The sequence below is a fragment of the Gopherus evgoodei genome, unplaced genomic scaffold (assembly GCF_007399415.2).
Source record: "Gopherus evgoodei ecotype Sinaloan lineage unplaced genomic scaffold, rGopEvg1_v1.p scaffold_34_arrow_ctg1, whole genome shotgun sequence".
NCBI classification, from domain to species: domain Eukaryota; kingdom Metazoa; phylum Chordata; order Testudines; family Testudinidae; genus Gopherus; species Gopherus evgoodei.
This window is the reverse complement of record NW_022060016.1, coordinates 92,744-111,506: the sequence shown is the minus strand read 5'-3', so window position 1 is coordinate 111,506 and position 18,763 is coordinate 92,744. Positions and strand designations below refer to the sequence as shown.

Sequence of the window (18,763 nt, the reverse complement as noted above, 5' to 3'; positions counted from 1 at the left end):
CTGGAACTCTGGTGATCAAAGTTCAATCAGAGGCTCTGCTATGAACTTGGCATGCCTGAGACTAATGTCAGTCGTTGGGTTTAGCAGGCAGGTGGTGTTGGTGGCCTGTGATAAGCAGGTCAGACCAGCTGATCTGGCGGTCCCTTCCGGCCTTGTGACAAAGGTGACTTTATGCTACATTTCCATCCACCTTGATCCTGCGGCCAGTAATGTGGAGCAGCCTGAGGGCTGTTCTCAAATCCACTGGCTTGTCATGGCCAGCTAGGGCTCATACTAGTCTCCTTGATATGCCCTCTCCTCCCAGTGAAGGTAGGAGGGGGTGGGAGAGAGAGTTGTGCCTTCTCTAACCAGCTGAGGATTCCTTTGCCCTCACAGTGGACAGAGGGGGTTGTGGGGTCAAGGCAGGACAGTCCAGCCAAACACAGGACTGGTTGGAGGTCTGTGTGTGCCAGGCCCTGGCCCAGAACTTCTGCGTTGATAGCCGTGTGGGGAAAAGAGCAGGTGGCGTGGGGAATTCATTTAGGAAACCTTGAGTTTAAGGATCTGTAAGTCCTGGAAAGCTTTTCCCCCCTTTCAGAGAAATGCCCTAGCCTCTGGATTGGATCGGCTCCTCTCTGCAACGCTTTCGTTATGGGACTGGACCTCTGTCCGTATGTTCAGGGCAAAGTCCCAGCTCTGGGGAGCGGAGGGGAGAAACTTCTTTCCTAAACTAATTGCCCGTTAGTGGAAACACCAACGAATCTCTCCGCCTCCCCTTTGTAAATTACACCTGTCAGCAGAAAGTGACAAGGAGAGCCTGGGGCGAGACCACTGCCGGGAAGGAGAAAGGGGGAGTCTTATGTGTCATTGCCGGACCGCTGCAATCAGCTCTAGACCCGTTTCCCACGAAACACGACCCTAGTGGTATGGAACCCAATTTTGGGGGGAGGAGGGAACAGCTAAGGGGACTAGGTTTACTATGCGGAGGAACAAAGGTGCTGTAAATGGTCTCCTCCCCTTTGCTTCCTGCCAATGGACTCGTCGGAACGTTGGCGTTAAAACCGGCTGCGTTGCAGCGTTCTAAATTGGAACGCCCGAGGTTTCAACGTTCCAGGCTAGGGTGTCCCGAGCTCCTGCAGAAGCAGCAGTCATGGCTGTCCAAGTCCGCGTGGTTTATTGGTAAGCCGGGGTGGGGATGCATGCGTGGCCCCAGCACCTGGCCCGTCTGCCCCTTGGGAGAGCAAGGACACGCGTGCGTCGCTGTTCGTTAATACAGCGGCTCCGGCGTGCTAGGGGCGGCTTGCCAGGCAGGAGAAAAGAGTGATCATTTCCCCCCCCGCCCCTTTGTTCTCTTGCTGGCTTCAACGGATGGGCCTCCCTGGCGGGGCACCGAGGAATCAGCTCTCGTGCTGGTGTTAGATGCCTTAAAGCGGGGGTGCGGGGGGAGGCAAGGCTCAAATTATAAGAGTGGCCTCGCCCAGACAAAAATCGAGGCAGGACAAATGATGCGGGACATGTGGATGGAAACTGTATAAAATGTTTGGCTGCTGTCGGGTGACCTGATGTCCCGATATTTGGAGCTTTTTCTTATATAGGCTCCGATTTACCGCACTTGCTGTCTGGTCACCCTAGGCCGCTGTTACACTGCAAGTTTTGTTGGCCGGTTGCCTTCTCTGAAGGCTCGACTCTCTTGCCCGCAGAAGTTGGTCCCATAAAATGTATTGCCTCCCCCACCGGGACTTTCTGGCACAGCTCTCCGCTGTGTTAATTTTTGCCTGCAGTGACACAGATGCACGCAATCCGCCAGCCCTGTGTTGATGTGGGGCAGGGTATTTTAGAGAATGCGCCACAGGCTGGGGCGGGGAACATGCTGGTCTAGCAAAGTATCCATTAAAAGCAGCGAGACTGGATAACTCTTATTTCCCTTGCCCCAGTTGCTTAGTGGTCCTGACCCAAAGCCCCCTGAAGTCAGTGGGAGGTTCTCCGTTGATGTCAAGGCCTTCGGGTAAATCCTTGTAGTTGCTGGCCAGAAGGCCACAGGACAAAAGCGGGGGGGGGGGGGGTGACACTGTGCTGCCCTCTCAGGAATGGTCTGGCTGGATGCCGTTTCACCCCCCTTGAGAACAGTTGACTGGGTTGGAGGGTAACTGGGCCGCTGACTTGGCTGTTTGGCGCTTAAACTGAGAGTTCTTTAAAAGACAACTGCACGGGTGTTGTAGAGGATTAAGCTACTTCTATCCCACAGGGTGAATGAAGCTGCTTACAGCCTAGCACATGCTGGCTGAATGGTAGGTGGACTAATGCCACCTCTGGGCAGTCAGGTGAGTCCTTGTTTATATTTGGCACTTCTGTTGCCACTTTGCAGCAGAACACGCCACCTCTGCCCACATTCAGTCAGCCAGAGCTTGAGCTTGGTATTGCCACCCCGAAATAGACCGGCATTTCTCTTGCTTAGTGCAAGACACCTTAATCCTGACCTGCTGCAGCCTTTGCTAAGCAAATCCTCTGCCAGGCTGCCTCTGTGCTGCTCAGCAGTCCCTCCTTCTGCTAGAGTAACCCATGGCCTCCCATATACACAACTCTCATGCCCATCAAGCATGACCCACAGCCCTCCATGCACCTATGGGTCTGGCCTCCCCAGGCACGGCTCCAACACCTCCTTCTACTCAGACCTGAACTGCTTCACTTCTTGTTCCATAGACTTAAACTTTCTAACTCCCCTCTTGCTGCTTCACCTGTCTTCCAGAATGTGCGTAGTCATGGTAGCTGTGTATCCTCTGGTTATCTTGGTGTAATGAAATCTCCAGAGCGATGCTAAGTCTTGTGTGCTGTGGGAGTGGAGGAGTTATTCCACGTCCATGGGGCAGCAGTGAGAAGTGACTGCTGAAGCTGGGGTGGAGCTAAGGGGGGAAAAAAAGAGGGTGGAAATCCCACCTTCTTGCCAATAAAATGGTTTTATCCTGCACAGTTAGTTGCTGTGACTCTAGAGTTTAGTCAACTCTGGCCTTGGCTACACTGGCGCTTTACAGCGATGCAACTTTCTCGCTCGGGTGTAGGAAAAAAAACACGCCCCTGAGCGCAGCAAGTTACAGCGCTGCAAAGCGCCAGTGTAAACAGTGCCTCAGCACTGGGAGCGCGGCTCCCAGCACTGCAAGCTAATCCCCACGGGGAGGTGGAGTACGTGCAGCGCTGGAAGAGCTCTCTCCCAGCGCTGGCGCCACGACCACACTCGCACTCCAAAGCACTGCTGCCGGAGCGCTCCCGCGCCAGCGCTTTGGAGTTTCAAGTGTAGCCAAGCCCTCTGTAACAGTATCTTCTAAGAGGTTTCTGTTCCTCCTCCTACATTCCCATGCCTACTAAAATGACTTCTGGAAGAGCTCTTCTCTGCTGCCTGTGCATCTAAAATAGATACAGGAAGGGCTGGTATGACATCTCTCTTTCTCAGCAGCCAGCTGCTCTCTTGCATCTCTGATAGAGGGTGATTATGGGGCCAGTTTGTCCCAGCACCAGCAAGTGCGAGTGCAAAGTTCATACGTGCCCTACTCCAAATAATAGCCATTAGCGTGGGCGGATAAAGTCAGTGGTTGGCTGTTTCTTGACGTGATCTAAATGCGATGAAAGTAACCCCATGGCAAGAAGGCTCAACTTCAGTCTTAAGGTTCTAATGAAAACAACTAGCAACAATCAGCATCTTCAGTGGGGTTTTACCCTTCCAGGGATTTGTAACTTTATCATTTTCTGTGGACCAACACTGATACTCAAAACCCAGTGAGATGCCCTCAAAAAGGGGGTCATTTTGCCATCTAGCATCTTGTCCCACAGAGAAGACAACAGGCCACCACTTCTGGAGGCAGCATGGCCTTGTGGCAGAGCACTGGACAGGGTTTTGGGATTCTCAGCTCTGCCACTAACTGGTTTGGATGACCTTGGACAAGTTCCTTTCGCTTCCGTAAAATGGAGCTACATGCTGCTCCTTTGCAAGGCACTTTGAGATTGGCTGATGGAAAGCACTATAGAAGAGCTAGGTGGTGATGGTATTTTGCAGCCTAATGTAGTTCCCCTTCTCAAATAGCAGGAGACCAGGTGGGATTTTCAAGGAAGCTCGGCTCCTGTTTGAATTTCAGCCTTTGTCCCTTATTTGGTTAGTGTTTAGCTGCTGAAATAACTCTTCTTTGTCTCCCTGCAGCGGGGCCTGAGGCTACCGTCCCAAGGTAAGCGTTCAGATTCCTTGGTTCCGTTCCAGTTATAACTTTGGCGGTGGTGGGTGAACTGGACTGATGTGCTCCAGGACCCCATTCCTGTTCCCAGCACTTGGTCCAAGTCACTAGCCTTCTGCAAAGAGAGGAAGTTCTCCTCCAGAGAAAGTTGGGCTGTAGCACTTCATTGGATCTGCTCCTGAAGCATCCCCAACCCTTTTGTCCCAGCCTGACCGTGAGCTTTTCCTTCCCTTTTGGTCCCCAATCGGCAGCCTGGGCTGTCTGAACCTGTGCATGATGAGGTACAAATGGAGTTGCATTGGTGAGAAAACTGATGTGAAGGGAAGCAGGCAGTTGGGCTAGAAAGGGCTCCTGTACCCACAGCAGGCCATGTGGGGCTTGGCTCACTAGCTGGCATTGTTGCCAGCTGTTTTAGGTGTGTGAAGTAACAGTGGAGCCAAGATTCAGCTGGGGCGAGTCCTGATGAAGACCTATCAGGCATTAACTCTGGGTTCTGCCTTTCCTCTCTCTCCTTTCTAGTATCAACAGCTCAAGAAGGAACTTGAAAAACAGTTCCCAGGCAAGCTGGAGATCGTGAGTATCCTGGGACTGTCCAGGGCACTTAGCTTTTGTCTCTGTCTGACTCCCAATCAGTGAATATGCATTGCCGAGGAATAGCCATGTCCTCTAAAGCTCTGGTTCTGTACTGTCAAAACTCCTGTTGCCCTCAGTGGGACTGTGCGATGCAGGAGGCTCTAAAGAAGTCCCTCCTCATGTGGTGAGACCTGACTGAGAACTGTCGGACTAAAAGCACATCATGTCCAGCATAAATCTGGAATATAGTTGTCCGATCCATGGTTCATCTAGTCTAGTGTCTTGTCTCTGAAAGTGGCCAGGACCACATGCTTCAGGGGAAGCTGTTAGACCTCTCAGGTGAGCAAACGGGCACAAACATAACCATGGGGAAAGCTTTGACCGGACCCCGGGCTGCTGCTGGTTGGCTTATAAAGCGTGCACCGTGTGGTAGAAGTAAGGGAAGCCTTGATCAAGGAAGCATGGAGAGTGGCATTAGGATGGAAGGAGAACAGTCCTTGCAGGACTGAAGATGTTTGGACAATCTAGTATTGTGTCCTGATTTCCTTATGCGCCTCAATCTATATATACTCTTCTAGATTATAAACAGTTTGGGATAGGGATTCTTTGATATGTTTGTACAGCACCGGGCAATATTGGATCCTGGCTTCTAGAATACAAATTAACTTAATAGATTCCAAGACCAGAGAAGGGACCATTATGATCATCTAGTCTGACCTCTTGTATGACCCCCAGGCCAGAGAATCCCACCCTATCATTTCTGTATCAAGTTCATAACATCTGTTTGCAGATGTATTCTCCTCTCTGGTCAGACCTGTAGGGAGCACTCCTGTTGGTCTAACTCGGAACTAACATGAAGGGGAGAGCTTGCTGCTTAAAATAACCCTGGCACCCTTGGGGCTTGTCATTCTCAAGGTGACTGACTCCTCTTCTCTGCTTAGAGTGGCGAAGGGACCCCTCAGGTCACAGGATGGTTTGAAGTGACAATTGCAGGCAAACTGGTGCATTCAAAAATGGTGAGTGGTCTCTTCCTCCCTTCTCATCTAGTTCCTAACCAAACTGCTCAGCTGATTGTCACCAAGGCGGGTGATGTACATGAGACAGGAAGACTTCATAGAGATGAGTTGTGAGCACAAGGCTGGGAGCCTTGTCTGGGCTCTGACATCTGTAGTCAGAGGCCAGTATCGAAGCTGGAGCAGTAGTCCTGTACCAGCCTGTTCAATGATCCCCTTAGAATGTGCATGCTGAACAGGGATCAGTTTGGTGCGGGCTTCTAAGGAGCAGTCGCTGTGGGTCAGGGGTTGGTACTCCTTCCTTCAGTGTTGCTGGAAATGAAACCTAAAACAGACATTGGCCACTGACTTCTACTAGCCCACTCGCTGGGCATGCAAGTGTTAACCCGCTGCCCTGTTCAACTTCTCTTGACTCCCTAAACGTCCTCTGCAGTTGCAGTAGGATACAGGCTGTGGTTTTATTCTCTTCTTCCCTGCCCTTCCCCTCCAACAGCTGCCACTTTCCACCTCAAAGAGAGCTGCATTTCAGTGATGGATGAAACCTGCACCCTTGATCTCCAGGGTGGCAAACTGAAATGGCTTATTAGCAGCCACTGCTGCCAGCCTTCACAGGAGGAAAATACAGCTCCTTGGAAAACTTCATTGATGCTAAAATAGCTGTTGGCTCTTGCAGCTGCTGGTGCTGCAGGTCCTGGGGGCTGGGGAGATTAGAGCAGCCGGTCCTACATTAAAAGTACTTCTACTGTCAACTGTCTCTTTGAGGTGGCAGAACTGTTGAGTTCTGTGTCCATCAGGCTCCTGCAGCATCCCTGAGAACTTGGACTGTCCTGTATGTGGCACCTTCTAGAAGGGGTTGTGTTTGCCCATATTTCTTGGCGGGGGAAGGGGCTGTAAGCTTCACCCACTCTTTTTTTTTTTTTTTTTTAAGATAATATTTTGTCTGAGATCTTTGAGCCAGGAAGGTCCAGCAGCAGAAACAAGCTTTCTGTGCTCGCTGCTGTAGCCAAGGAGGAGCCACGCGTGAGATTTTTCCAAGGCTGCCTTTCAAACAATGCATTGTCCCTCCAGTCCTGGTGCTGCTGTCCTGTCACAGGTTCTTGGCAGTGATATGAGTGCCTAAGTAGAAGGTGTCTTGCGAGGAATGCTCTTAAATAGTGGAACTCTCCGGGGGCATAACTCTGGACACCATCAGTGGCTGTGTCACCCTGGAGAACTGAAGAAGCCTTAAAACAGCCAGACTGGGTCAGACCAAAGGTCCATCCAGCCCAGTTTCCTGTCGGCCGACAGTGGCCAATGCCAGGTGCCCCAGAGGGAATGAACAGAACAGGGAATCGCCAAGTGATCCATCCCCTGTCACCCATCCCCAGCTTCTGGCAAACATGCTCTGACTTTTTAGCCTTATGGGGTATGCCTGGCCGGGGGGTGCGGAGGGGGAGAGTGGATTCAGCTGCCCCCTTGCTAACTGGCTGCTCTCTGGCAGAACGGGGATGGATTTGTGGATAATGGCACCAAGCTTGCCAAGATTGTGGCAGCCATTAAAGAGGCGTTGGCTTTGGGATAGGAACAGCAGAATGCATCGGCGGCTCTGTACATAGCACAGGTAAGGTGGTGGGTCTGGCTATCCCAGTAGCGCTGGCTCAACCCTTCCTCCTTGGATAAACGGAGCCTTGCTGCATGTGGCTTTTTAGAAGGAGACCTTTAACCTAGGTTTTATCCCCCTTGGCACGGGTATTATAAATATGATGGGGCACCCGAAAGAGCAAGGACTTGCCATGTTATGGTTGGTCAGAACTTCATCTTCCTCCCCTAACCGCAGTATGCTGAGTCCTGGAGCAGCTGTTGTGTTTCACCCCAGAAGTGGCTGCATTCCAGCCTATATACATAGACAAGAAACACAAGGGAAGGCTCCATGTTAAAATGTTGTAATGCTCCAAATCCTAAAGCTCCCAGCCACTCTGGTTATGCTGGCTACCACCAACAGGGCAGAGCGTTAATGGGAGGCAAAAAGAATCAGACTCCTCATGGAATTAACTTGGCAAAAGGGGTCAGAAAAGGCGCGTGGTTCTGGTGGGCTGAGGTGCTGTGAGTTCAGGTGGTACTGAAAGCAGACTTGCCTGCTTGTAAATCCAGAACCAAGGCTAGCATCCTGGTCTGCTAGATCCCAAAATGCACCCCTCAACCCTGCCCCCACACTCATACTTGAGGACTGTTCCTTAATTCTAGGAGGTCTCTTGTCCTCTGTGTGGGCTGTTGTGTTGGGTTTGTCTAGAGTGCTTTTATTTAAACACTAGAGGGCACTGTTACACTCACACTGTATTGCAGCATGCAGGGTTAACAGCAGTAGCTGCTGCTTCAGGTGCATCAGACTGGAAAGGTCCTTTCTGAGCCTTCAGTCATCTGCTGTCAGATGGCTCCAGCACAGAATTCTGTACCTAAATTTATCAGTCTCCATCTTCAAACTAGCTCGCGCTTACTGCTCAGTTTGGGAGGCTGTTCCAGACCCTCATGCCTCTGATGGTTAGGAACTTTCTCATTTCTAGCCTAAATGTATTCACAATCAACTTGTAGCCGTTTGTTCTTGTGCCAGTAATGTCCTTGAGGTTCAGTAGCTCTTCTGGTGTTTTTCCCCACCACATCCTGACCTATTTAGAGAGAGCAATCAGATTTTTCCCCTCTCAGCCTTCACTTGGCTAGGCTAAACAAGCCAAGCTCTTTCCATCTCCTCTCGTAGGATGGGCTCTCCAACTCCTGATCATCCTCGTAGCCCTTCTTTGCACTCAGTCCAGTTTTTTATTTTTAAAATTCTAGTTTAACTGTATACGTTCCTTCTCTTCCTCTAGCTTGATGAGCATTTGCTTCGTTCAGTTTGGCCGAGCGCTTGATGACAGGAGTTGCCGAAATGTCCCCTGACGTGTGGCCGTTCCCAGAAGTTTTTGCGCAGGATTCCGGTCTGAACAAAGGCAGATGAGGATCAAGCTCTGTGCTTTGGCATGCTTTATATCTGTACGCAATGCCCGTCTAGAGTTGAAACGGCCCCTCTAACGTGCCCTGTTATATCACTGTGCCATTAAGGAGCCTCTAACTTTGAGTAACTGAGTGAGTTTCACTGTTCAACCTCACAGAGAAATCTGTCTTAGCTGATATCGCACCAAGAAGCTCTTTGCCTGGGGTTGCTGGGATGAAGGCTTCCAGTAAGGGATGGTCACCATCTGGGAATCCCATTAGTGTGGGAAGAGGAATTACAGCTCATTGTCGGGTATGGGGGGAACTGAGTGGGAAATGAGAAAATGTTTCAACAAATGACGCAACAGTCTGTTTAAATTAAAACTCGGGATTTATAAAAATCCCAGCATTTTCTTAAACTGTTGAAACAGTTTTCCCCTCTTCTGCAGAACCTTGATGCAGTCCTGACAAATTGCATTGAGATGTCCCAGCTGGGCAATGGCTTTTGCTCACAAAATGTAACCTCTAAATCTTGGTATTTCTGAATCGTGATAATGCACTTCCTCCTTCAAGAATCACTTAGTGTTGCAAAACTTTCTGGTTTTTTTAACTTTGTTGTATGATTAACTTTTGTTGCACTTCAGAAAGGTGTCTGTCAAATAAAATAATGAAAGTCATAAACTGGTTGTGTAGTGGCTTCTTTCTAGTGCTTGCTGACTGACCAAACACACAGCAAAAGCAGAATCTGTTCCCTTGCAATATGAGGTATAATTCTTCTATACCAGTACTCCAAAAGAAGCTGCAAGTGGTCTAATGCTTCAATGCAGTGTGACTATCATGAAAGCAGCATTCCAGGTCCTATATCCAAACCTATTGAGCGTCTTCCATCCACACACTCCACTCCAGCAAGCCTGATGTGGCCTTTCATCTTTCAAGACTTCTCTGCAACCTCAGTAGTCGGGCTCATAGCAAGATGTCCCAGCTAAGCAGTGGATACTTCTAAAGCAGGCAGGACCTTTCTTTTTGTGACCTCAAACTTCTCCTCCTGCCACATCTTCCAGGGTCTTGTTACAGTGGCTTTGAGCCACAGTCCCCCAAACTTTGAAACAGGAAAACTGGTGGCATTTGCCGGCCAATTCTGTATTGTGACTTTTTTCTGCTCTCTGCTTCAGGCTATGGTAGCGTAAGGTGCTGCAAATTAAGATTGTGGAGCAGGGGAGAGCTGGGATGGAGAGTGGGAGAAGTACTAGCAGAGATGGCTGTAAATGGGGACTGAAGTACATGAGCAGTGTGCACAATGCCTACCCTATGCCAATATGTTCTTAGTCTCATTTTCATTAATGCTAAAATAAACCTCCATTAATCTTTTAAAGCAGCTTGGCCTAAGTTACCCCTGTAATTTGTACCTATTATGAAACAACTCTTGTAAGTAACTAGTAAAGGAGTAAATCCTCTGAGACCAGGCTAGTAAGAGGTCTCTGGTGCATAGGGTGAGACTTATTTAAAGCTCTGACCTTCTATTGCCATGACAACTTGATGCCTTCTCCTTACCTCTCCAAATGCTGCTTTTTGTAATAATTTTACCCTTTAATCAAACAAGCCTGTTTTTGTTCTTCCACAATTGACCTGATTTAATGTGGAGCCTAGGAACCCATGACCCTCTCTGTAGTGCTTAGGGATTAGCTCAGAGCCCCCAGATTTCTAGTAGAATGGAGCTAGCTGTAAATAAGTTCTCTCACATCACCAATGTCTCCTATATGAAAATAGTTTAAGATAATGCACCTTGGGGGTAGTCTTAATTCAGATGTATTGTCAATCAAATGCTCCGTTTTAAAAGGAAAACCAGTGGTTTTGTGTTTCAGGCCTAAAACAACAGAGGTTCTAGTCACAATGCAAGTCTGGCATAACTGGAACATCACCTCTGTCTCTCATTCCTCATCTGTAATATCTACCTTCCCAGGAGCAGCTGAGGTCAAATTTCAGTAGTGTTTGTAATGTTCCAAGAGTCAGAGGGGATGATATGGAAGGACAAATCAATTTTATTAAAAATTGATTAAACTACATTTAGTACTTTGTCTAAATATACATTTAGTACAGATTTTTAGCAACTCTGGTGAGGGTGAAGACATACAACTGTGCCCTCTGGTGCCCACAATGATAAATGCAAGTAGTATAAATTAGCGATTTCCTGGTAGTGGTTTTCTGAATATCCTTGCAGGACAAAGCTAGGAATTCATGGTTTATTTCTATTGGGGTAGTGCCCTGGGGAGCCCAGGCAGCATCAGATGCCCAACTGTGCTGGGCTACTGTAGAAACACTCAGGGAGAGATGGACTCTGCATTTAGGGCTCCTATCTTTGAAGAATGAGGTATCAGAATGAGTTTTGAGTTGTCTAGTAACAGTGGGCCTTAGTCCAGTTTGAGCAAAACTGGATCATACAACCACTCCCATCCGTCCTCTGCTGTAATTGAGTTTGTACTGGTGATTTCTTAGAAATTATTACAAGAAGGTCGCACGCTTTGTTGCTCATGTAGGCTGAGCTTTGTGGGTTATCCAAGTGCAAATGGAGGCCTAGCTGGATGTGCTGCCCAAGAACAGGGCCCCGTTACAGTGGGCATTTCACATTCACACAGTAGGAGATATTTGTACCTCAAAGAGCTTACTTATGTTTCACACCATCTACAGTTGAACATCTTTTGAAAGTGATCCATTGTTCTTCATAACCACTGAGGTCAGGACAAGAAGTAATTGGCTTAATTTGTAGCAAGGGAGAGTCGCATTGGATACTAGGGCAAACTTTCTAATGCAAAGTATAGTTAGGCACTAGAGCTGGTGACCCAGGGAGGTTGTGGAGTCACCATCACTGGAGGGTTTTTAAGAACAGGTTGGACAAATCCCTGTCAGGGATGGTCTAGGTATAATTCAGTCTACTTCATTGCAGGTGGGCGGGCTAGATATGACCTCTTGAGGTCCCTTACAACCCTACATTCCTCTGATCATACTTCTAAGGCTCCCATCTTGCAAACACCTTTTGCACATGCTTCACTAAAGCAACTAGTAGTTGAAGTTGAGAGGACTGCTCATGGCAGCAAAGTTAAACATGTCTGCATGATTGGGCCTTAAGACTGAAGATTTCCCCATGAGCCAAAGTCAATTCTTGTGTTTCCTACAAGTTGCCCCTCTGGGTGTCAAAGTTTACGGACCTTCAGCTATGCAGTATTTTTTGGATAGTTAACTTGTTGCTTAAGAATGGTACCAGCTTGACAACCTTGCATCCTAAAGCACTGTTTATGCCCTAGAACCAGTACAGCCCAGGCAGTGGCAGGGTGAACAACCTCACCACAGCCCTGGAGGGACAAGTACTAAGGGTTAGAGGAGAAGTCAGTCTTCACAGCCCATTCTCCCTTTGCTCCTTGTTACTGAGCCTCAGTGAGGGGACGGTCACAATGCGGACACTTCTCCAGCTAGCAGTCAATGAAACTATCAACTCAGAGAGAGACGAGCATATGGGAAAAGTGAAGTCCTATCTAAAAACATGTCCAAGGGTACCATATACAGGAGGTCTCTTACCTGAGATAATAGGGTGGCAGTGACTAGTTAATTATCTTCTCTAAAGCACCTAGCTGTCTAGGTACTCAGATAATGTGATTTTGGCATCAGCACCAGTTGATGTGACTTGTGATAGGGAAAGCTGGCATAACATTGACAGTGGCTTGGTGTAGGTAAAACTGTAAAATTTGCACCAGCCTTACTTGATGTAACTGGTGATAGGCTATTGACGTTACATGGGTGTCAACCTCACTGGTCATGGCTCATGCAGGGGGTAGATGTGACTTATGTGAGGGTTTTATAGTGACGTATTGGCTAGTTGGCATGATTTGGCATGGGTCATACGTAGGGTGACCAGACAGCAAATGTGAAAAATTGGGAGGGAGTGGGGGGTAATAGGAGTCTATATAAGAAAAGGACCCACAAATCGGTACTGTCCCTATAAAATTGGGACATATGGTCACCTTATACGAGGAGGTTCATATGGCTAGTGCAAAGGGCTTGATATAATATGTGCACGAGAAGGCGTTGCCAAAGCTTCTGCAAGGGCCTTGACATGTTATATATTAGAAAGGTTGGTGTGAATATGTGGGGGGGAGGGGTTGGCATGTTACATGTAGGGAAGGTTGGCATGACACACATGGGGGAGGCACTTGGTATGACGTGCCAGGGGTTTCACATGTTACATGTAGGCAAGATGCATGCTGGGGGGGCGCTTGGCATGACTTGTAACATAAGTTTACTGTGTTACATGTAGGCAAGGTTGGCATGATGCATTCCAGAGCTTTGGCGTGTTACATGTAGGCACAGTTTGGTGTGATCCATGTGGCGGGGGGAGCAATTGGCGTGACTTTGTGCCAGAGATTTTACATGTTAAACACAGGCAAGGTTGGCATGACACACGCCAAGGGTTTGGCATGACACTTGCCAAGGGTTTAGCCTGACTAGAGGGAGGTCTTAATGTAACTCATGCAAGGGGCATTAAATGCAGTAGGGTGTGTGGTTAAAGGAAGGCTCCTCACTGCCAGCCCTGTGCCTGGGGTGGGAGCAGGGCCAGCCTGGGTGGCGCTCACAAGATGGCGCCCACAGAGCCTGGTTCACCTCAGCTGACCTCCCCTCCCCTCCCCTCTGCCCCATTGCATGACGGTTAAATAGCCCAGCCGGGGAACCCGCCATTTTCTGCTGGGGCTGGCGGGAAAGGCGGGAAGGGAGTGAGAGCAGCGCGAGCGCGGCGCGGGACTCCCAACGGCTCCAACGGTCGCTGCAGTGAGGGGCGCGAGCCAGACACACAGGTAACAAGGAGGCGCGAGACACCCCTGTACCCGGGCTTCCCCCTCGTTCGAAAAAAGGGGGGTGAGTAGAAACCGAGATCGTCTGAGGAGCCCCTTCTACCACGTAAGTCCCGCCTTCCGTCTGTATCCTGCAGCTCATTGGTCGGGCGGTGCGAGAGCATGGTGGCCGCGCTGATTGGCTGGAGGCCCCTGAGGCAGCCCCGAGGTCGATTGGTCATGAGCCGCGTCAATCATCGAGGAGGCTTCGCGGCTCTACCCCTCTCTCTTGTCAGGTTACATACCTGCTGGCTGGCGATGCTGGCCAATCGGGAGAAAGCTTCAGTTAGCCTGGGGAAGGTCACCTGACTCTAGTTAGCCAATGAAGCCCAGCCGTGGCGCAAAGGCTTCTGGAAGATGTAGTCTTTTTTTTAAACACTTTATGTGGCTAAAGAGGGCAAACTGGGGTGGGGACTGGGAGCTAGGACTCCTGGGTTCTCTTTAAAGCAGACTCTGGTGGCTCTATAAGGTCTGCCATATTGGCCATGGAGGCGGGATGCCATGGTGCAATTTGGCGTGGGGTTGCTATTGTCCTTGGCGCCATTGCCATGGCGCCTGGTTGCCACAATGGTAGGGGCTTCGGCCTGGTGGCCATCGAGATGGCGCTGGTGTAGAACTGGCACCTCGGCGGGGTCTCACGTGGCACCGAGCCAGCTCTGAGGCCAGATCTCTCCTTTTCAGGGATATCGCTCGTTTCGGTCCCAGAGCAGCCTCCGCTCCATGAAGGGCTGATGGCCCCTCCTTGCTTTTTGTAACCTTTCCCCCACACTGCATGTTCGCTGCCAGCCAGGATGACCCTGCACACAACGATCCCTTTTCCAGACTCACTCAGGCCATTCCCAGCTGGCTCCCTCTGCTGCCTTCACTTCCCCAGCCCGACATGTCTCCCTGCCCCGTTTCTGAGCGATGGGGGCAGCAGGTTCCTTCCTCCCTGCAACTGGTGCCACTGATCGGCGGGGAGCCTCAGGGGGGAAATCAGTGACTTTTTCTTACTGTTGGGAAATGTCACCTGTGGGTCTGTGCAAAAACTGGCAACTGCAGATGAAGGAGAGGAAAAGAACCCAAGAATCCTGACTGTAAATCCCTCCCACCTTAATGCACTAGCCCCTGGTTGTTTGCCAGACCTGGGACTAGAACCCAGGAGCAGTCCTGGCTCCCAGACCCACTTCCTAATGTAATCACTGGATCCTGCTGCCTTCCCATGCTGGGAATAGAACCCAGGAGTCCTGGCTCCTAGTTCTAACCCTTAGACCCCATCCTCCTCCAGAGCTGGGAAGACACTTCTCCTCCTCTTCCATGCTGGGCAAATCAGATTACTGACTGAAATGATCATTTTATATTACAGCAGAAACAAAACACAGGTTTGTCTGTGACACTCTAGTTATAAACGAAGTAATTTGGAGTGAGCAATTGTGGAATTAGCAAAAGCTTTTCAGGGATTTTCTGGTACTATTTCTCCCCCCCGCCCCCTCCCAATATAGTGCCAGAAATGTTCCTAAACATTTATATGGCGACCTCTAGGGTTACCATAGCATCTCAGAATCTCAGTCATCAATATATTCCTCCTCCCAACACCCTGGGAAGACAGGGCCATGTGACTAGCTCCATTTTACGTAGGGAACCACATTGGCTTAGTGACTTGTAGGTCACACAGGGAGTGATGCGACGCGACACCAGGTCAAGCTGTCCTTGAAAAGGTTAAACTGATTTTTTCCCCTTCCCCTCTTTTTCTTTTTAGCAGATTTCTTCTGCACTGAAGACCATCCAGAATGGCCCGTACCAAGCAGACCGCTCGTAAGTCCACTGGTGGGAAAGCCCCCCGGAAGCAACTGGCCACCAAAGCAGCCAGGAAAAGTGCACCCTCCACTGGGGGAGTGAAGAAACCTCATCGTTACAGGTACTTGGAGTCACGCTTTCTCTTCTGGGGTGCATGAGAGACGTCAAGGGGAGTTCTGCAGTTTGCCATTGTAAGGAAAAAAAAAAGGGGTATATATCATAGCCTTAATTCTTATGTACAATGTGCGAGGGAGGATGGGCTAGTAGTCAGGGATTCAGACTCCTGAGCTGGAGTTCTTTCTGCCAGTTATGCCACTGATCTGCTGGTGTGACCTTGGGGAAGTTGCTTCCCTTCTCTGTGCCTTGGTTTCCCCCCATCCTTTGCCAGGCTGATCTGCTTAGCATGTAAGCTCTTCAGAGGAGGGACAGCCTCTCACGATGGGTATGTATGGGTCTGAGCCCAAAGAGGTCTCGACTGAGATCAGGGTTCTGAGTGGCTACTGTAATTACAAATAATAAATAATTATTTATAGTGAATAGTTTTATAAAATATTATCCTCTCGGCTGGCTTATTGAAACAGAAGGGACAAACACATGCATACAAAGGCGCTTGTAGCGAGCTCAGCAACCCATGTTTGATAGGGCACCTGCGCAAAGGTTGAGATTTCATCGTTGTTTCAGTCCTTGTTTGGAAGGAGCTGCTAAAGTTCTTAAAAAGCTTGAGACGTACCTGTGGTCTAATATTAGGGGCTGTCAACTTTGTTGATCCCCTTTCAATACTGCGTTTTGTTTTTTAAAGGAAAGTTTGTGAAATTAACACCAGTGAAATAGGCCAGCTTAACAACCAGGGAGTCCTCTTTGTCCCCAGAGACTGTGGCAGGACAAGGTGTGTGTGTGTGTGTGAGAGAGAGAGAGAGAGAGACAGACACACACACACACTCCTCTTGGGTACGCCTGAGACACTTACAGAGAAGGGAGTTCTGTCTGCAGTCCTTGGCACTCTGATGTCTGAGTGTAGCTGGGAGCATGGGAGTTAAATTCTGAGCCCTTTAGGTTATGTCTTTGCAATCTCTTCCAGGCCTGGCACTGTGGCCCTTCGAGAGATCCGGCGGTACCAAAAATCTACTGAGCTGCTGATTCGCAAACTCCCGTTCCAGCGTCTGGTCCGTGAAATCGCTCAGGACTTCAAGACGGATCTGCGGTTCCAGAGTGCGGCCATCGGAGCCCTGCAGGTAGGCAACTTTGTCCCTCTTCCCTGCTGGGCAGACAGAATGAAACCTATCTAACTTGCCCCCAGACAGTTGGGAAGTACCTTCCAAAGAGTGAGCCCAACCTGCTTTGCAGTCATCAAATCTATAGAAATTAAAGATGGAGGCACGTGCTCATCTTGAGAGTGAGCTGCAGAACATACCTCTGCTGCTCAGAGCCTCTGGCTTCAGAATGTAGAATCTGAATTCCCCGTTGATGTCCACAGATTACCGCTTTCGCCCTGAGAGGCGACTGCATCCCAGTGGTGTGTGTGTACAGGCAGAGGAGAGAGACTAACATCAATGGCTGCTGCAGTGCTCAGCTGCTCTGTCAATAAGTGCCCCCTAAAGTGCTTAGAGTTCCATGGGGATGAAAGGTGCTGCGGAAATGTAACTGCTTATTATGACTATGCTCTTCATCCACTCACTCGTGGCAGGGGAAAGCATCCACGTTTCAAAGCCACTGGTGTGGGGGTGTTGAGCACATAGTGTTAGAAAGAGCTGCCACGTTTGACACTATGCTGGTCACTAGTGTAGATGGGTGGGGCGCAAATTTGGGGGCACTGAATTGTTTTCCTTACCTGCCAAATGGGGTTCAACTGACAATTGGGAAGCCCTTGAGGCACACGCAGTTGGGTAGGTGCTAAGCATGTAGGGCCAGTTTTTCAAGAGCACTCAGGCCCCCCCCCTCCCCTCTTTAGACATCAGAATAAACGACCAAATAGACAGCAGGGAGCAGCAGGAAGAATCTGGCCCTCAGTACGATGGGAGCATTTTGATGCTTCCTAAAGAGACTGTTGCGAAACAAATCGAGCTGTTACTTCTGTTGTGGTTTTTCCTTGGTAGGAAGCCAGTGAGGCTTATCTCGTGGGTCTCTTTGAAGACACCAACTTGTGTGCAATCCACGCCAAAAGAGTCACCATTATGCCAAAAGACATCCAGCTGGCACGTCGTATCCGCGGCGAGCGGGCTTAACTCATTGGCAGCCGATATCCGCTCACACAGTGTATTAGAGTAGACTCTAGGTTTGTTTGTTTTTTTCCTACTCCTGTTTGTAGTGGCTAGGACACCGGGAGATGTTATAAGCTATCTTAGTAGGATGTAAGCGATCAGGAGAGTTGAATCGGATTGTTCATAATGTACAAGCAAAAAACAAATTGAGAAATTTACAAGACTTTGATTTTTTTTGTTTTGTTTTTGTAAACTTTTTTTCAGAATTGCAAAAAAAAAAATAAAACAAGGGGGAAACATTTTTGAAATATCTGGTTTTATATACAAAACTTAAGTAGATTTAGGAATAACATAAGGAGCTTTTGGTCTTCGGTTTGTAAAAAGATATCTGCAAAAGATCACGCTACACTATATATTTTTCATTATTTGATTTCTTTTTTTCCTTTGTATTTAGAATGGGCATGATATTTAAACTTGTTTTCTTATTTCCATCTGTCTTGTGAAATGTGACTTGGACCTTTGTAAGTATCAGGTTTCTTCACCTTGTGGTGGGAACAAAAAAAAGAAATAAATGTTGAACAATAACCTTTTTGCTTCCTTAATCTTGTATTTGCTGTCGCACTAGGATTGATGTGTATGTCGTGCCCTTCAGTAAATCAAAGCAACTTACCTTGTGCTGACACGATATCCAAAGTTCTGTAAATCCTTTAAGGATCTCCAAGTCCTTCTGGGAGCATTAGTCTGTTGTAAGTGACTGGCCCAAAATCACAGCAAGCCAGTGGCAGAACCAAAAATAACACCCAGGAGTCTGGAATCCCGGGTCCCTGCTCCAGCTAAGAGACAGCCTATCCAGTTGATGTGACACCATATCCTGCAATTTGGCTTCAGGATACAGAGGAAAGAACCCCCACCCACCCTCCCTTTTCCCGTCGTAGTGTTTACTTCATGCAGTGGGATATAGAAGGCAGGGCCTCAGGACTCCTGCATTCTTGGGCTGACTTGTCATGACCTTTGGCACAGCAAAACTATCTGTTTATCTCCTCACTGGTAACTCTGTGCCGCTTAGCTAATGTTTCTGAAATGCTTTGGGCTCCTTGCTTTGAAGGGTGCCATCTAACCGGTAAGTGCAGGGGTTATTGAACGCTGATAGATAAGCCCTCATTTTAACAGCCCTTGGAGAAGATGGT

At 48.9% G+C, this 18,763-nt stretch overlaps 1 protein-coding gene across 5 annotated transcripts; it reads left to right on the top strand.

Annotated features, from left to right (window-relative positions):
- Nucleotides 1-1,010: 1,010 nt before the first annotated feature.
- Nucleotides 1,011-18,162, top strand: LOC115641328 (histone H3.3). Of its 5 annotated transcripts, none has more exons than XM_030544385.1 (6): nucleotides 1,011-1,158; nucleotides 4,166-4,190; nucleotides 4,716-4,769; nucleotides 15,344-15,499; nucleotides 16,457-16,610; nucleotides 17,472-18,162. In XM_030544385.1, the coding sequence occupies exons 4-6, from the start codon at nucleotides 15,372-15,374 to the stop codon at nucleotides 17,598-17,600; spliced, it is 411 nt and encodes a 136-aa protein (XP_030400245.1). In that variant the 5' UTR covers nucleotides 1,011-1,158; nucleotides 4,166-4,190; nucleotides 4,716-4,769; nucleotides 15,344-15,371; the 3' UTR covers nucleotides 17,601-18,162. The 5 variants fall into 5 exon arrangements, 1 of the variants encoding a protein (XP_030400245.1); XR_003998056.1 differs by lacking the exons at nucleotides 15,344-15,499; nucleotides 16,457-16,610; nucleotides 17,472-18,162 and adding exons at nucleotides 5,685-5,785; nucleotides 7,263-7,382; nucleotides 8,623-9,408 and having other exon boundaries at nucleotides 1,023-1,158; XR_003998054.1 differs by lacking the exons at nucleotides 15,344-15,499; nucleotides 16,457-16,610; nucleotides 17,472-18,162 and adding exons at nucleotides 5,711-5,785; nucleotides 7,263-7,382; nucleotides 8,623-9,408 and having other exon boundaries at nucleotides 1,033-1,158.
- The last annotated feature ends 601 nt before the right edge of the window (nucleotides 18,163-18,763 follow it).